At 46.0% G+C, this 23856-nt stretch overlaps 2 protein-coding genes across 2 annotated transcripts; both read right to left on the reverse strand.

Moving 5' to 3' along the window:
- Positions 1-1518: 1518 nt before the first annotated feature.
- T265_01748 (hypothetical protein) lies at positions 1519-22777 on the reverse strand (the record flags this gene model as incomplete). The annotated part of the gene is made up of 8 exons (XM_009165838.1): positions 1519-1875; positions 1915-2125; positions 8131-8261; positions 9537-9798; positions 11239-11447; positions 16836-16997; positions 17048-17196; positions 22528-22777. Coding segments are annotated over 7 exons (1053 nt in total).
- On the reverse strand, positions 8520-17194 carry T265_12856 (hypothetical protein; the record flags this gene model as incomplete). The annotated part of the gene is made up of 6 exons (XM_009165891.1): positions 8520-8771; positions 9537-9798; positions 11239-11387; positions 14184-14333; positions 16836-16997; positions 17048-17194. Coding segments are annotated over 6 exons (1122 nt in total), but the record flags the coding sequence as incomplete, so codon positions are not given.
- Positions 22778-23856: the final 1079 nt, after the last annotated feature.

Below are 23856 nucleotides of genomic sequence, written 5' to 3' on the forward strand. Positions count from 1 at the left end.
AAACATCTTCCACCTGATCGGCTTTATACCAGTCATAAGTGTTTACCATTGCCGGATTAAGTTTTTCTCATGTTTGACTCAGCGCCACGTCCGTCGGGAATAATGGGTGTCCCTGGTACACAGGAGTTCTACCGCATCGTGTTTTACCCGAGCAAGACTTTAGTGCTTCTCAATGCAGCTTATGACCGGCCGATCGCTTTCAGACGAACCGTGGAAAGGCACAGTAAGGCTTCATCAGTGTACCTTGTTGGTCGTCTGTAGTTTAAGGGCTTTTAGTATTGTACTGGCAGTCTACCGGTGGGAATCGGTGAGACGCTGACATTGAAAGTGTTTTGTTCAAGTGATCTCACACGTGTGAACAGTGTGTGTGATCAGAGAGATCAAAGAGAAACCTTCAGGCCTAAATGGAGTGATTGCTGAGTACCTTGAGGGCATACACCGATTGAAGTCATGCTCTCATATGAGTCAGGTGCAGCAAACCAAGGAAGCTTAGATATCCTCCATCAGACGTTGGGTCACTGATGTGGGGTTACATTGCAGGCTTCGGTTGAGGAGACTGTCTTCAGTTTGGATGGTGCCTGCTGCATGAGAATTTGTGGCACTGAGCTCTAGGCAGTTAAGGAAAGTTCACTATCGAATGCTGCCTGACCGATGTTCCAGGTAGCATCTGAAAGCTTAACCATAGCCGTTTCTTCAGTTTTTGGTTAGTTCTGTGTGATTCCACCATCTTGGAGGTAACGAAATAAGATTGCGGTCGGATTTCCTGTAGCAACAATGAATTTGGAATTCCAGTCCTCAGGAGTTCATCAGACCAAGCAAACGAATGGTACGGTCGTTGCCTATACAGGTAACCACTTAGAGCTACGTGGGAGTGTTTTGAAAGGCAGGCAGGGCGAACCAATAATGAGTTCGTTAGCAAGATCACTGGAACACTCTACTTTCCCCTACGAGGAACTTCGCTTTTGACAAAACAATCCTAAGGATCATATGGGTTCCAAACAGGCCGTTTTATCCTCTCTCTAAGCTGAGGAAATTCGGCATCAATGACCCAGCCTCACCAATCGAACATCACCCGAAACGGTTAACTACATTCGTGCCATTAGCAAGCTAAGTTGCGACACCAGCAGCTCATTGGTCATTCGACTTGACGTGGTCGAAACCTGAGTTTAAGCTCTTCTCGCAAGGCAACACATATCAAACAGTGGCGACACGTATTGTGAACGTATGAGAAAGGGAAAGTAGGCTTCATTCCTTCCTTCTTTCGATATTCTTTCCGCGGCAAGCCAATTTTATAGAAGAGAGTTGTAATTATATATTTCTTAATTTATTGGATTTGGAGGTTGTTCTCCAGCCGGTTGACACGATCCGATTCCCCCATACATTCCCGCGTACACCTAACAAACGGTCGGAGATTAATCGTATTCTGTATTGTACTGTTATTTCCCACAGGAGCGCACAAAGTAGTGTACAAAATGAAACAGATGATTGGTGAAGACGTTCGGGAAAGAAAAACACATCTTATGAATCAGGGTTGGCACAAACAACTGAACAGATTTCTTCCAACTCAGCCATCGCCCCCACACCATGCTCACCACACAAGAGTACCTTGCATGTTGGTGGGACACAAATCCAACCTAGTCGTTGAGTTAGTCGATCGATTTGCTCCGCGGTGAACGGATGTTCCCACATACGTGTGTTCATGGACGGGGCGAAAACTACCCGTTTCTTCGTGCTGTTCTCGGAATGTTCCTGATCTGGAAACCACCAAGCTCTGGCGACAGTGGTTAACAAATTATCCGCAAATCCGTAGGCCAATTTAGCCAAAGTATTGGCACTCAACGGGGCGAGAAGCAATGTATCGGCCCAATTGCGCAGCTGCGCTGCAAATCGAAGACGTTATCAACATCAGCTTACTTCAATATGCAGAATAGGATCCCCTCGCTTTGACCAAGTGGACCATTCTTCCAGATCTCGGAATACGCGAACGGACAGGTCGTTGGGATCGAAGAATTTCAGAGAATTTTCGGTGGGAATCACGCGGACCTCGAACCCGAGCTGTGTCAGTTGTTCTACTAATAGTGGAGTCTTGATGGCCGCCACACTTGCGGTCACTCCCAAGAGCAGTCTGCGTGTTGATACGGAGGAGTCGGCCTGGAGGGGAGAACAGTGAAGCTAAACCAGTGTGCAGTGCAAAACGGAACTGCGCAAAAGACCAGTGGCGAACAGATGGATACTATTGACCGAAGCAACGAGAAGAATGCTCATAATTCCGGGCAACCGATTTCCAACAGGTTTGAGCAGAAATTTAAACTTAGCGTCGGTTGTGGTAAAGAGGTCATGTTGATCTCTCAGTTAGCACTGGAACAACACAGTCCTTATGCGGAAAGAAAATGGTTCGAATTCTAGCTTTTCCACTAGGCAGGATGGAGTGCCCCTTATCACCAGCAGCATCAAAATTAGTGGTTTCAACTATTTCCGTTTTCCTCTGTTCTTGCAGCTAAACTGCCTACAACACATGAGTACTTCCAGACAAGTTAAACCTGCCTGTAGTCTTGTGGATGTACTTATAAATCGTAGGATGGAGTGGACATTTTCCAGTCAGTACTGTACCACTCGACAGAGACTGGTTGATCGAAAATGCGACTAACTTCCAAGCAGACCGGGTGTCGGTCACAATGCTTCAATCATACAGTTCTGTGAATTGATATTGATCAAAGGCTCGAATGATGGCTTCTAAGGTGAAAAGCCCATGGAAATTAAGGGGTTCTTCCTCCTCTAGACACACTACTCATGGTTTGTAGGTAGCAGACAGATTTTGAGGTTATAACCGTGGTTTCACTGTTTAGGTGGAGTTTTTCTATGCTAAAAAGCTGCAGAGCACCACACAGCAATTTCATCCTTAATAAGGATCACCAGCGGTGCGCATCAGACAACTCTCCGGGGGAATTCAAGACCCCGACCTCCTGGTTGATAGAGGGTAGGAAATGACTGGCTAGCAATGTGATTAACCTTAGAAGGAGATACAAGAATTTCGGACTGACGACATCGAGTCCGTGAAATTAGAGGGTTCGGACAGAAAGCCAGAAATACTTGTGCGAGAAACAACGACTTTTGGTGCCAGTAAGGAGCAGCGTAACACACAGGAGAAGGAGTAAACGACTTCTATTCTCCCAGACGATCAACTTCCTCGTAACTTTTCAAGTTGTTATATGTACGCACAATTTGTCGTTCGTTTTAGCACATATTTATTCAAGTTTGACACCCGGTGAGAGAAAGCTTGGTCGCACCTCGTGAGATCCCCACGAATGAACGACGTAGCGGAAGTGGATGATCACATGACAACGTCGAAATACCTATCAACCAAGCGGAACTTATCGCAGAAGACATAATGACAGCATCATATCGCCGCATTCACTACTCAAAAGTGAGCATGTCTGTCTCTCTCCAGGAGTGATAATACAGGTGCGTCTAGCACGCGCTGCTGGACGCTGGAGTATTGTGGCGAGAGAGCATTTTTATTTGTGATGTTCACGGGTGTACACGGGCCGGGATACCATCAACGTCCTGGTAGAGAAGACGATTAGGGTCATCATCAAAAGCCTTTCGCTCACAACCTTTGAAGCAAGGCGGAGGGTGGGTGCCGGCACACTACTACAGCAGAACAAGTTTTTAAGGGGCAAGCACCGTGCCTGTTCCAGGTTCCAGGAGACTATTAGTCAGATCTATGTTCGCTAATCAACCTGGTATGAGAAAATCTCCAGCGCAGCTCAGTTAGTCATAAGGTTACACAAACCACCACGTGACAAGATGCGGAGGAAAGCTGTGAGCGCTTTAGCGCGAGAAAGGCTCTACCTGTAAGGTCCATTCCGTGTGTGGCCTTCAGGCGACCCGAAGGAAGCGCGAGGGCTGAGATCCTGCTAGGCTACCCAAGCCTAGGCACCAGCCGTCGGGTTCGAACCACGGACCTTCCGATAAGTAAGTTCGCGCCCTAACCATCGAGTAATCATGGTGCTGGAGTATTCGCATCACGCTTATCCAGCAGACCAGACGTCGGAGGTTCAGTACAAAAATGTGATGCCTCGCTGGCGTACAACCCTGACCAACTCGAAAGCCATATTGTGAAGGAAGGAATAGGAATGGTAGTCTGCCGCAACCATCCCGAGGTGAATACACCTCCAGACATTCGCTCAGGCAATCTGGATAGAAACTTACAACAAGAATGCCACCGAGTCTTATTAGCAGCAGTTTCCCTAACCATGCACAATGGATATCACGCAGTTCCCATCCTGGAAGGTGAATTGTACTGACAGCATCTAGACATTTCGTAATCTCTTCCATCGCGCGCTACAAGCTCAAAGGTTGACCACCTCTCTGCCTCTGTCACCCTGAAATGGGCAGTCTTTTCAGCAAAGTGCATGCCAAAGGACGGGATGACTTTGATCAGTTCATCCAGAAACACTTCTGCCTTCTCGGCGAAGTCGAGAACGATATCATCTGCATATTCCAGAACGGCAAGATTTTCGTCAAAAGCTGGGATTGAGATAGCTCAGCGGTTACAGCCCAAATTTACTGACCGGAGGGTCCGTGTTTCGAACCCGACCTATGCATCTCGACTTCTCCTGCCTTGGTTTGGGCAACCTGGCAGCCCAGCCCTCGTGCTTGCCGCGGGTGGCATGGCAACTCGGCGCCGAAAGGATGATGCAGCTAATCGACTTTTTCAGCGATTCCGAAGGCCCCATTAACCTACTTGAACGCTCCTACCAACTAGGTGAGGAACAGCACGATATGCACTTGACCGATCAAGGGAAGATAGAGATAAGATACTTTTGGCAGTTACCAACTCAAAGACCAGGCTCTGGTTCCGACAAACCAATCCAGCAACCCGAGATTTTCGGGTAGTTTTAATGTTTCGATGGACGAAGCTGCCACCACTACAGCCCTGAGGACAAGTCAACATACTAATGATCACGAACGTGGGGATACTAACCAAAAAGACAAGTGAGTTGGCGTGATTTCCAGACAAAGATAAACAATATATTGTGGAGGTAGTGCAACCCAAGCCTTACCAAGATATATCTGAATCAGAGAAGGCTATCGAAACATACCAAATCGTTCTACTCGGCGTTAGTCTTTACGGCGACGCAGACCAGACACGACTGGGCTCCCATGTCGACGGATGCTGATCATTCAACGTCACGAAGGAACCACTCTGCTGTAGGCCCAGAACACTAAATTGTCTCGTTCAAATATCATGGCCCTAATAGGGTGGACAAAAAAGTTATTCTGGTGCTCACTACCCTTGTCCCCACTCAAAGTTACATGATTGTGGGTTACTTCACCCTTCCAAGAGTCAATTGGCCATGATATGCCTGAATTCTTCACCCTCAGGCAATGGTTACAGTCTTTGCTGACGTACCGAATGCCGGAACGATGCATATCATGATGTTGTTAACCCTTTTCAGCGGAAATAAGTGTTTGTCATTCCATATCCTCACTGTGATAAGAACACCAGAGCTCACCGACGTCGCCCTGTCAAAACAAGTGACAACATCTTTGACACCCCCGACATACTGACTGTCATTTGATACCCAACCCATGGATAGCTATCTTCGGCGAAATATGCCCGGCTGCATGTGCTCTAGGCCAGACCATTAAAAGTGAACTGGACCCCAACGGAGCCTGTAAAAACTACTAACGACAATTTTTGATACACACTGTCCATATTTCAGTGGAATAAACGGCTGAAACACAGCCTGGTCCGTGAGTTGGCAAACGAAAAGGGATATAGCAACACCGTATCTATCCGTCTCCAGCTGTGTATGCTCCATATCGAACGGTACGAAACAAGGCAATCACACTGAAGAAACGAGAGAGATCACGGTACGGAAGTCTGCGCCTGAACACTCTAAAACTACACCAGGTGGAGTGTATATGCACACGTCAATCGGTGGCTCCAGAAACGAGACGAACTGTCCACACTTGTCATCTGCCGGTGGTGATTTCTTTGAGTTATGCCATTGAGACTGTGACACGAACCCAGCTGATTTCGAGCCATTACGATTTGGAATAGGCAAAATTTCTTGGGCAGTGTTCGGCTGTATACAAAGCGCCAGGATAGGATGGCTTTCATTCGCTGGTTTTGAAGTTAAGTTTTGCACACGTCACACGAGTTCTCCAAATAGCACTAAACACCGTCACCATCTGAATGCAAAATGAGATTTGCCAAATCCTCTCACAAGACTGATGACTGCACACTTCTCGAGACCCCCTAGAATGGCTAAAACACTGGAGAAGGTCATGGAATAATAGTAATAATCTCTCAGCTGTAACCGCATGTCGGTATATAGCTGCCACCACACCTGAAGAGTGCGCCGAGGGTGAGACACTGCCAATTTGCCCAAGCCTAGACGGGAGCAGTCGAGATGCAGAAGTTGGGTTCGAACCACGGACCTTACAGTCAATTAATTCGGCTCTAACCACTGAGACACCTCGCCCCACGGTCAACTATGAAGCATACTGCCTCTCGTTCGTCTTTTGAGTTGCATGGCAGCTATGCACCTAAAGGGCGTCACAACTGAGCAGCTTCATTGATTCATATGTCTGGTACTTGAACCACTTTTCAGGTCGAACAGCAGCTAGGCACCGAAAGGGTGTTCCAACTGAACTATTTTTTTCTTCAGCAGCCCTGTGAACCCAGATGCAGGCATACAGATCAGACAGCCAATGACTGAGTACTTCACCTCCATCTTTGAATGGTGTAATTCGGACCAGGAGCTCAGTGGCGCCTTAGGGTACGTATACACTCGTAAAACTCACAGCAAGGTGCTGCTGCAGAACCCTGTTTTCAAGAAAACTCGTGTTCCGTACTTCTCCTAGATGTGAATTAGCCAGACTACTTGCACTAAAACACGAAAGCTGTTCCAACGAGAGCAAATCGAAGGCCAATTCTAGATTAAACCTTCAAATAAAAATGCTGCCAGGAAATAGGCGTCTGGCCCCTTTTCGAGGGTGGTACATAACGCTGTTGTCGATGAGCGATGGCTGTCGTAAAACTTCAAGGGGATAAGAAGGGCTGCTCTTGGGGGTTGCTGAGTTGAGACGGCACATGGTTAATGGTCACCTGATGCTGCACTTCCTAACCTCGACAGTCGCACCATTAAATGTTGAATTTAGAATACAACTTAGAATGAATGAAATGAAATCGTTCAGCTGCAGCACCCTTTCGGTGCCTAGGTGCCATGCCAACGGAAACCGCGAGGACTGGGATAGTGTCAGGTTGCCCAAGCCTAGACAGGAACAGTCGGGATGCTGAGGTTGGGTTCAAACAATGGATCTTCCGCCTGGCGGCCTAACCACTGAACTATCTCTTGAGAAGAAAGTCGTCTTGTTTATTCAAAGGGTAGAGGATCGGTGTGGACCTTGTCCATGCGGGCTGAATCAGTGAGAAAAACGATGAAACGAGAAGGAGAACGCAGGGGCACTTCGATAACGTCCAATGGTGACCAGTGCACTAATGTGGATCCATGGAAAAAAGTGATGCACTAGGAGTTGGAACATCCAACGTCATGTTAGACCATGGACGATATTAGCTCACTAACGAGTTAAGTTTACTCATCCGTATGACAAAGTTAGCCGACGTTCGTACTCCGTATGAACCTTACGTGGCGTATCTGGCGGAGAGCTATTCACACTGCCGATCAGCCGCTCGTGTCGAAACGGTTGCGTTCAACCATCGGTCGGAAGATCGCGCGTTCGAAACTCTCGACTCCAGTTTCGTGAGATGCATACCGCTGATGATTTCCAACAAGAATGGAACAGCTGGACAATGCTTCTCTGTATAGATCGACTTCACAGACAGAAGGAAATCTCCATTGAATTCATTTCCCTGGAAAATGGGACGGTTTTTGTTGTGTCTTTCAGCGAATAAAATGGTGGATTGACTTTTTGTTTCCAATGGGCTCAGCGAATGAGAACAAAACAGCGTCAAGAAAAATAAGTGTATTTTGACTCGGTGTAGAAACGCCACGCACCCAAAGTGAAACTAACAAAGAGAGAGATCCAAAACGGTGTGGATGAAAGGCAGTGGGTAGTCAGTCCCGGAGTGTTGCAAGCGGGCGGGGAAGGAGATACTAAAAATCAAAGTCCTCCATGCTAAATTGCTTGGGTCCACCGGTGTTCCGAATGTATCGCCGATACCGCTTTTGCTGACCGCTTTGAGCAGCTAGGACACGCATTTCTTCCGCTTTCGCTTGGGTATATGCCTAGAGAGAAAAAGTGATGGAACGTATTTCACCTACGGAATATTTTGTGTGGAGTCAGTGAAGGCCGAAAGATAAGGACACACAAAGTGTACACTGAGTGTACCCCTGAGATGCAAGCAGACCTATTTACAATTTCTGGTGGGCTCAGAAGGGCTCAATTTTAGAGCGGAGTTGAGGGATAAGACGACTTCCAAATCCGTTAAACACCAGCGTTAACCCTTTATTTTTCATACCAAATCGATCTGCGGAACGATTTGATCAAGTTAAAAAAAATCGTTCAACCATAGCATCCTTTCGGTGCCTAGCCGCCATGCCACCCGAAGGAAGCACGAGGGCTGGGATACTGCCAGGTCGCCCAAGCCTAGACTGGGGAAGTCGAGAGGCAGAGGTCGGGTTCGAACCACGGACCTTCCGGTCAGTAAATTCGCACTCTAACCACTTGGTCCAATCTTCAGCCCCACATACACGTGGATAGTTATCACGCAGTCCGTAACGAGAACTGGGCCGGAGCTACAATCTGGTTTGCCAAGCATAGACAAAAAGATTTTTGAAAAAACTCTAGCGCGGACCCAAAGTATGGTCCCATGATCCACCTCGAATTCTAATCGGTATTTTCACCAGTTATAACTGAATGTTCGGCGGAAATTAGGCGTATAAGTACTTGAAGAAGCAGATGCGTTGTGCAAAAATTGTCGCGTTTTGACGCGTACGTGACTGATAAAACACCAGAATTGCGGAAATTCAATCAACACAACTTACTTCTGTGCGGATTTTCGAGTCCCGTAGTCTTACAAACGCAAAGCGTCCAGCTGTCCAGCTACAGTGACAAAAAGCTTGGTTGAAACAAGTACTTGCGCCTTTGCTGTGGGCGCCGCATTTAAGCACTGTGTTTGATTCAGTCCACTTAGTAGGAGTGGCTTCCTTCTTCCTAATATATCGACAGTTGGGACTTTGTTTTAAACACGGTGGATGGCATAGTTTTAGGGACGTTATTTCGGTAAATCTCGATTGTAAGTGTATACAGCTGACTTCGTCGAAGGGTTCATCTTCACTGTTCAAGGTTCCGTCATAGATCCGAAATCTGAGCGAACGGAACCACACAGCCAACCAGATTGTTTCTCAAGATACCAGCACAAAAGTTTGGTTGGTTTGAAATGGAGGATCAAGTGTTCTACTTATTAGGTGAATGGCTTCTAGTCGATTACCTCGTGCGTGAAGGTAAGATAAGGCAAAGATGCGTAATAAACTAGAGGGTCAACGTGAAAAGACACTCACCTGGAAAGCGATCGGGTCCCACAGTTGTTTTTTCATGAATGCATCTCGTCGCTCCTCGTCCAAGCCATCCCACTGAGCTTCACTCATTCCAAGACGTCGTCGAGTAAGGAACACTTTAGCTGCTTCATCGTACGGATGGCGAAGTATCCAATAGAACCAGACCCATTTGAATGCCCAAATTAGCCAGCAATAGCACGTATAGGGGAGCAACACCAACTGACAAATGAATAACCGTCGTAATGAAGGCTTCGCACAGTCTCCGCTGGAAGAAGAACAAAGAAATAAAAATCTGAAGACCGGTACCGAAAACGCGTTCTTGAAGTGAGTCGACGCAGACCGCGGAGGTCACAGGGTCCCAACAGGGAACGAGAAGGAATGCGGAATCACCAAGACATGAAGCTAAGCTAGAAATTAAATTTAAAGGTGCGGTTGAATTCAGTCCACTTTGACAAATATGATCAGAGCGTCTGCACGAATGGTGACGAACGATGGTTCGGCATACGCAATACATGGTCCAACCAACGCAGCTTTTGATGCTGGACACATTCTTCAATGAGAGTACCCGTTGAGCAAACGAAAGCTTTCTTTATAACTGCCCCACTACGGATCCAACGACACCAACCCACATGAGCTATGGTTCTGAGACAACGGTCGTCGAACACCTGAAGGTGTCTCAGTTCCGCTCCCGAACAGGCCAAGCCTCACTACCATACAACGAAACAGCCCGTACTGTAGCCTGATACACACGTGCTTTGAGATTCAGAGATATACCACTTTGACGCGATAGGTGTCTGTAATTAGTAAACGCGATCCGAGCCTTGCAGATCCGTTAATTGACCTCACCTGTCTCATTGCAATCAGAACTAATGTAAATTCCAAGATACGTTAAACGCCCCAGAGCTTCGACTGCGTGTGTACAGTGACTGCATGTCCACGAGCATGACCTTACAATTCGTGGGTGCAAAGCTCACACCAAAGGACAGTTCAGCAACAGTTCAGGACAGTTCAACAACTCCGGAACTAAAAACGATCCAAGTCCCCGCGACTACAAAACAGTTCAGGTAGACCCGACATCTGTTTGTACCGCGTAGGTCAGAAGTGGTCAATATTTCAACATCATGTGGAGGCAGCAAAGGTCAAACGTGAGTCACAGATTTATTGATTTCCCCTTAACCAACAAGCGACTGCACATGAGCCAAACCGGAGAGTCTAAACCATGAAGTTCGCCGAGACACATTAGTGTCCAGTGAATACTCTCGAACAGGGCACAGAGAAAGGAACTTTTGCACGATAAAGCACCCGTATTTCGCTGTATCCCTTCAGTTGTATATTACAGAAACACATCTAAAAAAGGCAAAAAAAACACAGTTTTTGCCATGTGTTGACCGAGATAAGACCAAGGATACCACGAATTCGGGTAACGAATCTTCCAATGGTGAATGATTCAGTAAACTATACAACTTCGTCATTCGGTGTTCTGCACGCGGTACAAAATACAGCTGACCGATCGACCCGGTAGGTGTGCCTCCTATCGTGCGTAGAACATCTGATAGCAGATACCGCAATTAATCGTCATCAGAAGATGCATAATAGCACTACCTAAGCGATTCTTTTCAGGTCTATCACGAGAATGTCTTGTTCTGGATAAATAATCTGTTACTGAACTATTGATAAGAACGAATCCTGCCAGAAGAAAACTTACCGAAGGTCGACAGTCCTACTGATGATATCACGAAGTATCGCTTCCTCTCGATCTTTCAGTTCTTCTCGCGTAAATCGCGCCCCATTGTCTTTTCTCCGCACAGACAACAGACCGTCAGCACTGGCGATTTCGCGCGCTTTGGCACGGTGCTTGGGATCTCGAGCCAGGTAAGTCAACGCGTGGTTGTAACTTGTCCATTGCCCGATATACTGCATAAAAGTGAAAGGGGATGTGAACGTGGTGATATTAAAGGGTCCACACTAAGCTATGCTACATGCAGTAAGAAAACCCGGTCGTTTCTAGAACATTTGGCTTGAGAAGATGCCAATCCTACGAACGGACTGTGCTCTGCAATCCAGATCCACAGGGTAGCAAAGAAGGCCAAACTGTTGAAACGGCCGGTTCAGTAGTCAGTATTCTACAGGAATTTCGTTTACCATCGGTATGAATAGGCAGTCTGGAAGACAAGATCATGTGAGAGCTGGAAGTTTGCCGAGCTGATCTGAAGTAAACAAGCACCAGGAATGCAGGAGGATGAAAACAAAACAGGTTTGAAAAAAGTCACTATTGCTGCCTGTCTCTCGTTGGAATTAAGTTATCAGCGGTGTTTTCATTAAACGTGGCAATCCAAGGCGTCAGGTAAGATGAAATGGTAGAGCACCTGGTAGTCATCTGAGGCATGAGACCCGTGTCCTCTCATTTTAGAAGCACTAATTGATCAGCTAAAACAAATCACAGCGTGAAATGTGGAATGATTTTCTGCACACACAATGCCACTATCAAGATTGATGGGTTTGGTGAGCGGGTAGCTGAAATAAATGAAATTCGACTGCTTCGCACATTGAAGTGTGAAATTTAAATCTCTAGAAAAAAGTAAGCTGATCGCATCGCTGATATAAACTGTAAGTCCAGTGTAGTAAACTGAAAGCATCAACTTTTGGGCCATAGAAAAGGTAGTACATTTGAAGGCATACTGATTTGTGAATTGTGTATTTTCATGCCATATCTTGATGACTGATATAGATGGACAACCTCAAATCTACAGACTCATTACTAACACCATGAGTGAATTCACGTGAGAAAAAAACTTTGCGCGCCGAAGAGGTACACAAATCACAGCGGATTTGCGAAGTAGCGTTCAAAACACAAAATTCCACATAAATTTCAGCCAGCTAGGTATCGTAGGGTTATAAGAGAAGCACTATTAGTGAGTGCTTGAGCCAAGTATGCGGGCGACCAGAAGTCGAAGCGATTGAGTGGAGGTTTTGACCGATCAGAAGCTGAAACGAAACAGAGTGAAAAGAGGGTCCGAAGATACAACAAGCATTACCGTGCATCCTGATCACAAAGATTGTCAAGATATTCATTAACGCCCCATTGCATCCTACAGGATATGAATAAAAGACGACGGTCTTTCTCAAGCACCCTGAAGAGTACAGTAGGGGAGACAACAGAGTCAGCCGTCGTGGAAGATCTACTGAGAGAGGCGCAACCGTATCTTCAATTCCTAACACCGTCGTGTCCAATCAATATTGGTGGTTGACCAGATGGCCGTTGATCTGCTCGCTAAGCTTGGCAATCAGCTTGCAAAGGTTTCAACACCAATCAATATGACATCATTACTGGGCGCTGATGACCTCACTGAAGAAAAGCTAATTACCAAGCTTGGGGCACGGTCACCTGGTCCACCACTAATGAATGAACCCGAGCTAAAACTATTGTGGTACATTTTCAGAGGTAAGTACTCTTGACAGCTTCAGAAGTGACGAGCCTATATTATGTGAAGACTCCAAAATGTAGTTAACACAACAAGCAAAAGAGAAGAGATTGGATAGAAGACGCATTGGATACAGGACGAAAATCGAGCTTTCAGTATGAAACTTTCAAGAAGTGTCCGAGTGGAGCATGCAGAAGCCTAAATGTTGTATTCGAATTCAAACAGGAAATCGTTTTTTCCCAACCAAAATGTTATCTACACACGACGTAGATAAAATGTTCAAACTGTGTCATAGAACATAAACAAACGCTGGGTTCGTTAGATCCCCACACAACACATGTCGGTTCTCTTATTCACCAACCACCTTGATTCATGGTGAAAATAACGGAGTACGCTTTCCAGTGACATTGCATTAAACGTTGCGACTAGGGGCTTTGTGTCAAGTAGAGCGGCTGTGATCCGTAACCACATGCCAAGAAATATCATATGCGGGTGTTACAAAATGCATAATCATCACGTTAATTCAGAGAATACTCACGACCACCATCTCAGTGAGTTCGAACTGTAGCCTTTCCACCTCTGAAGATGGGATTTTTACCTCTGTATTCCAGTATGAGTACAATTCAGAACGGTTTTACGGGGATGACTTAGAAGCAATCCATCGAAACATTACTCAGGTATTGGTACCTTCCAACAATCAGAAACCTCCCTGGTTTGGTGGACATAGCAGTGCATGCTTTGGGCAACCGAATTTGCCGTATTACGACGCGGAAAACCGAAACTTTGAGCGCGAGAAACACGAGACAAGCTACTCTGCTGTGACTTGCTTTGAAAAAAAGTCTCAGTGGATTCTGATTTCACATCGTTCGGATGTCGGTAAAGACACTGTTCCTTATACAAGTAAACGACACTAATAAGCCGACAAGAAGTAGAATACAAAACAGCGCTATCTGCGAGTTTGGTCAAGTCACAGCCATGTACTTGCAGGATGCTGTTAGAGAGGCAGACATGCCACCACAGGTGAATTGGGACAAACTGATGTAAGTTTAGAATACAGACAAGGCAAATCCACCATGCTCATCTCGCTCCAACTACTGTTAAGCCAAGCTTCTTTGGTGCGCGTGCGAGTTGTGAGTAACTCCAACAGGTTGGTCCGTGAGTTGATTGAGAGTCACCCACTTCAAATGAGGGGGGGCGAGATGGCTCAGTGGTGAGAGCGTGAATCTACCGACCTGAAGGTCTGTGGTTCAAACCCGACCTCTGCATCTCGACTTCTCCTGTCTAGGCTTGGACAACCTGGCAATATCCCAGCCCCCGGGCGTCTTTCGAGTGGCATGAGAGCTATGCACCGGAGGGATGCTACAGCTGAACGTTGGCACTTCAAATGATCGGGAATAATCCTGGCTAACTCATGGAGCTCTACCAAAATTTCAAACAGAAGACCTTCTCATAAGAATCCTACATTAAAAAGACTTATTCAGTGTCCATGTAAGCTTAACATAACTCAGTACGAACAAATGGCTAATGAATGTTGGTGACCAAACTGCACAGGGGGGTTGAATTAGATGCAAGCTCAACCCACCCGTAACTGAAACAGCTCGGTGCTTATTGGACAAGTGTGTATCAGCCACAGTGGGTGACTATCAATCACATGAAATTCTGCCCAAAAGACCATGAATTCAATCAGCTAGCTGTCTCATTCTAGTATATTAAAGACCAGATACTTCCTTCTTCGTTTGAGGGTAACTGGCAAATAATTTGATCACACGTTAAGCAATGCTACCAGGGGCCAAGTCGCCAATTATGTCAATAGCTAAGTATTAGGATGGAGTGTTCGTGATCAAAGCCTGTCAGAGACTCACTGTAATCAGACACCACGATAATCACTAAAAGCGAGTAGGAATCAACGCTCGACCGAAAGCGCACACACAACAATGGAAACCAAAGTGATAGACTTCGACACCATCGTCCCATAGTTCAGCAGAACACGCGTACACGTACGAACTAGTTTGGTGATCGGCATCAGAAACTGAAAACAAATCAAGTGTGCTCAGGCGCGGCGAGATCATAACGCATGATGTAGGTGAATCATGTGTATTGTAAGACGGGGAAGACCATGTGTTGCCAGTGTAGCACAGTCGCAGTGTTCAATCTAGCTGAACAGAACGGTCATGGTCAAACGTGAACAAACAAGCAATGTAGCTACGTTTCAGTTCAATTTTTTCAGCTACAAACCACTCTACAGAAGTACAGTGGTTCCAGCTAGTAAAGATCTGTTCGTTCACCGAAGATAAGCAGAATGACCGAGTGAGAACCAAGCGCTGAGGGAGATGACTCAATCAGTTCACTGACGCTGAATAGTTGTGTTTGTCCGGTATGGCAGCGAGTTACGGAGCTACGCGATAGCTTTGATGTGAGAACTCAATTGATTGCTCAGTGTAGCCACTAATGCGATTGAGATGAACGGGTAAGAGCTTTCATGGATTGATTGTCTCTCAGTCACCTACATCCGATACAAAGCAAGGATTTAGAAGGGACAACCTTCATCCCCAGACACTATCACAGTTACTGACGATCCACTGAGTCAAAAGCAGATCTGAGGTTGAGAAAAAAAATAATGGATGATCGTCGGGAGGAGTGGAAGATCAAGTGGAGGTATGATCGGTGGAACTCCGGCCAGGGCTGAACCCAGCATCATTCTCGCGAATCCGACGACTCTCCAGATGACGGATCAGTCTGCGTAGCACAATACGAGAGAGCACATTCGACACTATGGGAACTAGACAGACGCCCCGGTGGTTTTCGCACCATGTTTTGTACCTTTTTTGAAAGAAGGCATCACCATCGAAATGCTCCATTCTGTCCGTATGCTTCCTTCATTCTAGACATTTTGGAGTAAAGTCATCGGGATAACCACAAGACATTCACGACCTTCTTTAAAGGGTGCGGTATGGAAGTCGTTTAGTCAACGGGGTCCGGCGACGGGGTTCCATTCAGGTTCATACGGTCCTTCCAGAGGTTTGGTTGATGAAGGCCAGCTAAACTGCTCTTCGGCGTTTTTAGAGAACCAAACAAATGAATACTGAGCAAAAAATAAGGTTGTATGAGTTGAACGCATACAGTTAAAAGACCGCTTTGGATAGCAGCGTACGTACGGCAACACGGAATGGACCAGCATTCCGATTTGCCTACACAAAATAAAGAACTAGGTTCACAGATCCGTTGTAGTAAGCGAAGAAGCATGTAAGTGATGTGTACAAGGATGAACTGTCTTTTATGGTGATAAGTTAACGGCTGTTGGGATGGTTTACACAAAAAACTCGAGTTCGGACAAACACAAAAAGATTTGTCTAATTGGGTGTCTTTGTGGCTCTCATGTCCAGCTTCCTTTTCTCAAACACTTACAGATTCCCACCACCCACCGTTCAGAAACGCCGGAGAGCAAACATCATCCCGTAGATACGCCTCGGACTCAAATCGAGAAGAATCATTACCGATCTTCATAGGCTTATAGCCACAAGCAATTAACAGCTATTTGTTCGACCGTCTCCTCTGCTGACGATTCCACCACAAAATTAACCAAATATCGATCTGGGCGCAATCGATTCGTGATTTATGCATACAGTGTTTGATGGCCGAAGTGTTCCCAACGGAAGGTGTGTGAATTACCGCTCATCATAATCCAAAAACGGGTTTGTTAGGGACAAAAGTGCGAAGTAACTAGTTAGGTATTACAAACGAATAACGTCAAAATTGCTGTGCGTTTGAGCATTCTGACAAAACCTCCATGAAGCGGCGATTGGTTTTATTGCATCGAGGAGACCAAGTCTTGTGTCGTCATATGCGATGAAAAGAAGCCAAAGAACACGAGGAAACCCACCTGAATAACACACAGAACAGTCACGATGATTGCAATCACTATTCTGACATCAATTTTGGGCGAATATCGGTGTCGATAATACCGGTAGTAGTGGAAATAGGTCTCTTCCGGATTGTCAAGCATGTAATCGTAGTCACGCCGTTGTTCTTCATCCATCAGAATCTGCTCGAGGAATTCAGATGCGTAAAGAACAAACCAACGAAAATACTCACCTCATAGGCTATATTAAGCTTGCGTAGATGTAATTCTGCCTCTGCTTTGGCACTGGGAGTTTGCTGTCTGTCCGGATGGTGCTCACGGGCCAATTTGCGATAAGATTTACGGATAAAAGCCCGGTCATCGTCTCGACTGACTTGGAGCACTGAAAAGAGGGGGACACGGTCGTGAAAAAGGTGTTGGGACGAAGTGGTCGGACCCACATAGGTGCTTTCGTTCTCACTGGACGAAGCACGTGACCCTAATGTTAAGAGTTTCAAGCTAGGATCATGCACTCGTCGAATGTTTCTAGCTGCAACCAGCAGCTGAACTATTCAGACAACCATCTGACTGCTGCCTAATGGTCAGAAGGCTTCCCTTGAACAGCCACCAATCGTCACGGTAGACGTGACGATCATCAAGCCTTGGCTTGAATTTCCAACAGAACCTTCAGTGGTATATATTAATACCAATAATCGTCCATTTGTCACGTGCCTTCAGTGCCTAGCTTGCACGCATCTCCGAAGGAACCATGAAGGCTGAGGTGCTGCCTGGTTGTCCAAGCCCAGATAGAGGCAATCAATATACCAGGGTTGGGTTCGAACCACGGACCTTCTGGTCAGTGAGCTCGCGCCTTAGCCACTGAGCTTCCTGAAGCTGCGGTGTCCCTCCATATTGGCCTCATAAGTCCCAATACGGAAGAAGGCGCATGTATGGCTGCGTTTTGTGGGAAGCGCTTATATTTACAGTAAAAGGTCTAGTGAAAACGCAAGGACATGGCTTCATAATCACCATGTCCTACGTGAGGACCAAGAACTGTCCAGACTAAGCATTCTGGTTATTCACAAGCAGAAATGCGATTACCTGAATGAGACTAGGGTTATCTGGAAACGAAAGTTTGTACAGGAGGTTGCTTTATCCAGGTTATATATACTGCCACAGACTTACAGCAGAAACAGTGGCATAATATTACGAGATACTCGTCTCAACTGCTAGAACACGAAGCGGTACCTAGGGGGAATAAATCAGAAACAGAGCGCGGCCGACACGTAAAGCAACACCTCTGCGAATCAGTTATGTTTCCTTATTAGCCAACATCTTTCCAGCTCTAAATCAGTCCGGTTACATATGACACATGTCAAAGTAGAATCCCTTTGTAGGACATTCCCAAAGCTTTCTCCCAAGCCAGCACAATCGACTAACAAATTGAATTTTGGAAGTACAACAGACCAGAAGGTGACGGGGAAACTGTCGTGCACGCGCCAAACCGGTTCATTCATTGTACAAGAACTAGCCTAACTTCAAGTCTCAAGCAGACAAATACTTAGGTCGACGATCGTCTTAGGAGCCATTACTTCTCTGTTCAGAGTAGACATTGACGACCGGTTTTAGGCAAAGGACGAACCGAAAATGAGTAATCCTCGAAGGGTGGGTGATATGTGTCCCACCCGAACGGCCTTCGTGTGCATGGCTTGTAAGCTACTTAGTTTTATAGTGACTCGCCATGATAGTTGGTCACTCTACGGGTGTCCCCCTGTTAGTTGGAAGGAAATGTTCAGCGCAGTGGAATGTTCAACCTTTTTTGAGCGCGCAACTTTGTGAATAGCAAGGAGAAGCTGACTGACTAAAGGACAACTGATGGAATTTTAAAGCTATTCCGCGAACAAATTATAAATTATAAATAATCGTTCAGTTGTAGCACCCTTTCGGTGCCTAGCTGCCATGCTACCCGAAGGAAGCACGAGCGCTGGGATACTGCCAGGTCGTCCAGGCCTAGACAGGGGAAGTCGAGTGGCAGAGGTCGGGTTCGAACCACGGACCGGTCGGTCAGTTAATTCGCGCTCTAACCACTTGGACCATCTCGCCCAAGGTATCTAAAGGGTGGCACTAGTCACCTCTGGTGAAGGCATTCCAACCGAGGCAGCAGCTCAACGTTGCAAAAACATTGGAGCTTATCGTGATGCGACGCTTCACGGACTTCAGAAACCAACTGAACTTTAGTGTAGGGGGATAATGCGGCGTGCACAGAGTTTCTCCAACAAAACTGGAGATGGGCGGATTGACAGAGGTCTGAGAAATGCAGTCTACTGGCCCTCTAGGTGTGGTGTTTGGGTATGAATAGCGCCTCGTTACACTGTCCCGGTTGTCTTACTCCGAGCTTTCGATCAAGCTTTTGAGCTGAAGGTTTTGACTGAGGACCTTAAAAATCTCACTGCCTATTTTTCGGCACTCTGACAGTACTGGATATTGATCTGCTCGCCGAGAATGACAGTTGGACTGCATATGTCTTGTTACCAAACGACTTACGATGCCGCCCGTGAGAGGTGCTCCAAGTCGCATGTACATTACATTTAAGTTACATGACATCAAATAGCTGAGAAGTTTAGCGTACATCGCCGACCCACAAGCGCACTTATTCTTGATTTCAGAGGGACTTCTCAAATTTTAGGTAGGGTAATGTACTTGGACAAAAAGGTGCGTTCTCGAGATGGATCAGTATGCTCCATGACCTGTAATACCTATGGTCATGTCAGGGTTTACAACGTACTGCCCAAAAGTGTTACGACAAGCAAGGGAGAGAACTCTACCACCCACCATATCCAGTTTCATCATTAATTCAATACACAATGAGCTGCGAATCTACGAATGAAAGTAGCAGCTGAAGAAAGACCACTAGATTCGGATCATGCGGACAGCATTCTGCTGTTCGACAACCGTAGAATCTACTCTAAAAAATGGTTGGTCTCTTGTTTCGACATGTATTTAACACATTTAAGGTGTACAGACAGGATTCCCACTCTACTGGCAACCCTTCAGAGATTCCCAATGAACGGCTCGGTATTTTTGGCCAGTTTATGAACCTTTGCAGCCGCATTATCCACGAGTGTACTGCTTGAGCAGCATTTATCATTTTGCATCAGTTCAACAGCAATGGAAGTGAAAGGTTGCACATACAGAGCAACAGTGACAGTAACCTCGCCTTATTGTTCGGAACCTCGGTCCCTCCGATCAGCAAACCCTATCTCCAAAACTCGCACTACTGGTGCCTTCGAAGGATAGTTGGCGTTAGTTAGCAACGAAGTGGTACGTTGTCGAGCGCTTGTTAACGAAGCAGAATCACTGGGGCAGCAAACAAGACTGGTTAGTCTAGGATTGCTGAGACATGCATCACGCACGCCCAGCCGCCGTCTACCAAAGGAAGCGCTGTTTTCCACGCCGAACACATGCTGCCGGAAGACTCGGAGAGGACAAGCCATGAAATAGACGAGCCAAATGAGGGTGGCTACAGCTGTCGAATTTCCACGTCTATCTGAACGGGGTTTCACGTGATTTCCTCTGTGCGATGCTGGAAACCCTAGAGAACATGGCGCTTAGCAGACCGCAATAGCCTTTATGCTGTCATTTTCTAGCCAGACGGTCTAGCAAAAGTTTATCTGTCGTGACGAATGCTGTTCGCAAACGACATTGGGCAAATCGTTATGCTGGCGTCTTACTCCGATTCGGGGTTCAATCCCGCTGCTGCTTGAAGATGCAGGTAGTTTTTTATCGACCGTCCACCCTAATAACATGGATTCATGCACTAAACCCCCTCTAAGTTTCCTACTCCTTGCTATGGAATTCCTTCCCCACGATTGCACGGTGGCTACGCACCAGCATCTACTCTCAGTGTTCTCCTGTCTATGATGATGATGATGGCATATCACTCCTTATTTGAATGTTACGAAGATACGCCTTACGTTGTCAATTAAAATACATATGATAACAGTGATTCAGCTGAGCGAGTGATAGGAAGTATGATATCGCTAGGGGTCTTTTTCATTTGCAATTGACTTGCCTAGAGTATACTCTGACCGTCATTTTAAATTAGCCCATTCCAATGAAGAGGTGTAATGGGGCAATGAGAATGCAAGGTTAAAGGGGGACGTAAAGAGAACAAGGTAAGTAATTAAATAAATTGCCTAATACTCCAGTGTACTCAACAATAATACTGGAAGGTTGTTGTTCCACTCCTGCGAGAAACAACTGCACCTAGACGGAAGTTAGCTCCCTTGAATAAGTAGGGTAGCAAAAGAATGTCCGATTACGATATCTTTGTTCTAGGACACGAAAAGGATTGTTTGTTTGCCGCCTCTAAATTGCACTATATCCGCGAACAAAATCATGGCTACGTGGATTGGAGTACTGTTAAGTCACCTACAACTAGATGAGGTCCGCGAACGGAGTCTTCAGCTCAAATGGTTGATAAGAAGCCCATTCATTTAGACTATTCGAGTACAGAGGGCTCAATATACTGTCCATCTAGTCAACAATATCCCGAATTCCAAACCTGAAACCGGATTTGTCAGGAATAATATAAATGACAGATGGGTTTCAACTACCATAATCATAATAATCATTCAGCTGTAACACCCTTTCGGTGCCTAGCTGCCATGCCACCCAAAGGGAGCACGAGGGCTGGGATTCTGTCAGGTTGCCCAAGCCTAGACAGGGGAAGTCGAGAGGCAGAGGTCTGGTTTGAACCACGGACCTTGCGGTCAGGAAATTTGCGCTCTAACCGCTTGAGCCATCTCGCCTCCATCAACTACCATACATAAAAGCGATACTCAGGTATGATTTTTCAAGTTACGATTTCGACTACCAGGATCTGAAATCAACAGGGGGCGCTATCAAATTACAGCCGGCACCCATTCTGACAGCCTTTAAAAATGTTACTTCGGGAATAAGCATGAAAATAATGAGAGGAATGAAAAAGAAACTTTGAAATGCCCCAAACTATCATGTAAGATAGCAACGAGTATCATATTGTTCTCCAGCAACGACCTTAATACGTGTTCCCTTAGTTTTGACTGCCGACAGCTTAGAAGAACAGTTTTTCGTTCCGCAGGGCAAAAATTTTGGGAATACAAAAAAAGCACACGGCCAAGCTCTCTAGTACCTCAGATGAGTGAAGTAGTGACCATCAGGGTTGGACAAACCAATCACCAATCGGATTGCGGACGACTTTATGGGTTCGGAAACGAAAGTTCGGGTGTATTCAGCGTGTGCTGGTGGATTGGCAACACGCCCGCTTCGTATGCTGAATGCATAGAGCCCAAATCCCGGAATGAGTAAGGACATGTATTGTCGATGAGCTCAAATAGGAGCGAAACCCAAGTCCAACGATTCCACCACCTCGCTGTGTGAAATAAACAGAATACTCGCGCCAGGAGTGAAAGAGCACTGTATACACTTGACCGTCAATTTGACACGAGGTAATTCGCTGCCTGTCTTCTAACTAGATTAAAGATAATATTAAGAGTGCAACACACCAACCGTTTGGAACCCTCCACAGGGTTGTATTCGAGTTATATCTCGGTAGGATTAGTAGTGTGCCCCTTTAGAAAGTGACAGTCTCACAAGGGTTCTTAAAAATTCTGAATCAGAAATGATGATATTTAAAGACAACATGGTAGCAACAATAATGAAAAACAGGCAAGTTATCGTCAAACCCACTCACAATCGTAGCAGTTGTCCTCGCCACAGTAAATTTCTCCAAGCCCCGCCAGCACCCGTCCAAGACATAATGCCAGTAAAATAAGTCTGAACAGCCACATGTCTGACAGCGTCTCGCGGCGTCCTGTTATGTACGGCCACATATTACCAGTCAGACAGATGTTGCACACAATCTCCCGCAATAATCGATTTGTTACTGAAACAGAAAGAATATGCTGTGCTCACCAGGAAAGAAAGAAGACTGCCAAGAGGCAGTTTGTCTTTATCTTCATCCTCAAAAAGCCAGAAAAATGGCTACTACTGTGAAGTGGTGCTCGGGCTTGAGTGATGTAGCCATTCAAAAGGCTGCTCTTCCTGATCTTTCATCCTCAAACGCTCTTTGAAATCGGAGAAACGTAAGCTGTGTTCTACTGCTGGCGTGAAGCTTCTTCTCGGAGACCTTGAGAACTTGGAATATGCAGACGATATTGCAACACATAGTTCAGATTCCATTAGGATACAAAAAACACGAAATAACTACATAATATTGCCATGCGTTATGGTATGTTCTGCAACTTCCAAGTGTAAAGTGCTAGTAAAAGAGTGGGCGAGCGCACCACCAAAGCAGGCCAGACCACTAGGGACAGTGGACAGATTTATTTATCTGGGTAGTGGCATCACGTCGGGCGGCAGTATTGTTGACAAAATGAATGCTGAAACTGCTAAGGTCCATTCTGTTTTCTTTTACACTAGATGCCTGTTGGGGATATCAATATCCCCAAAAACACTGTATTTTTATGTGTGCTAGCCAATTTCCGGCATCTTCAAGGTCAAACTACGAATATATATATATATATATATATATATGTGCATTGTCATTTTTTCCATGATCGCCTGTTGTTGGATCATTAAAGTTTGTGTCCGAGGTTTTTTGTCTTCTTACTATCCGCCGTGCTAGGAGTCTGGATCAAGCAACACAACTGGGGATAGAGTATTGCCACGATCCGCATATCATATTGTTTTGCTCGCAGCGTGATCGAACCGTAACATATTTGGCGACGCAAGATGGAGGCAGAACAACTCGAAGTAATGTTTGAGCAACAACTGCAACTCATCAAAGTACTTACGGAGCGACTATCAACTACATCTTTGGCTTCACCGGCGGCGTCGAGCGTCCCACAGTCGGTTGATGGAATCGCTGGCAGTATCAACGAATTTTGCTATGAACCCTCAGCTGGCATAACGTTTGATGCTTGGTTTCGTCGCTATGAAGACCTGTTCAGGGTCGATTTTTCACTTCAAGATGATAGTTGGAAGGTTCGCCTCCTGCTCCGCAAACTTGGACCCGCAGAGC

This window comes from Opisthorchis viverrini, assembly GCF_000715545.1.
Source record: "Opisthorchis viverrini unplaced genomic scaffold opera_v5_19, whole genome shotgun sequence".
Classification (NCBI taxonomy): Eukaryota; Metazoa; Platyhelminthes; class Trematoda; order Opisthorchiida; family Opisthorchiidae; genus Opisthorchis; species Opisthorchis viverrini.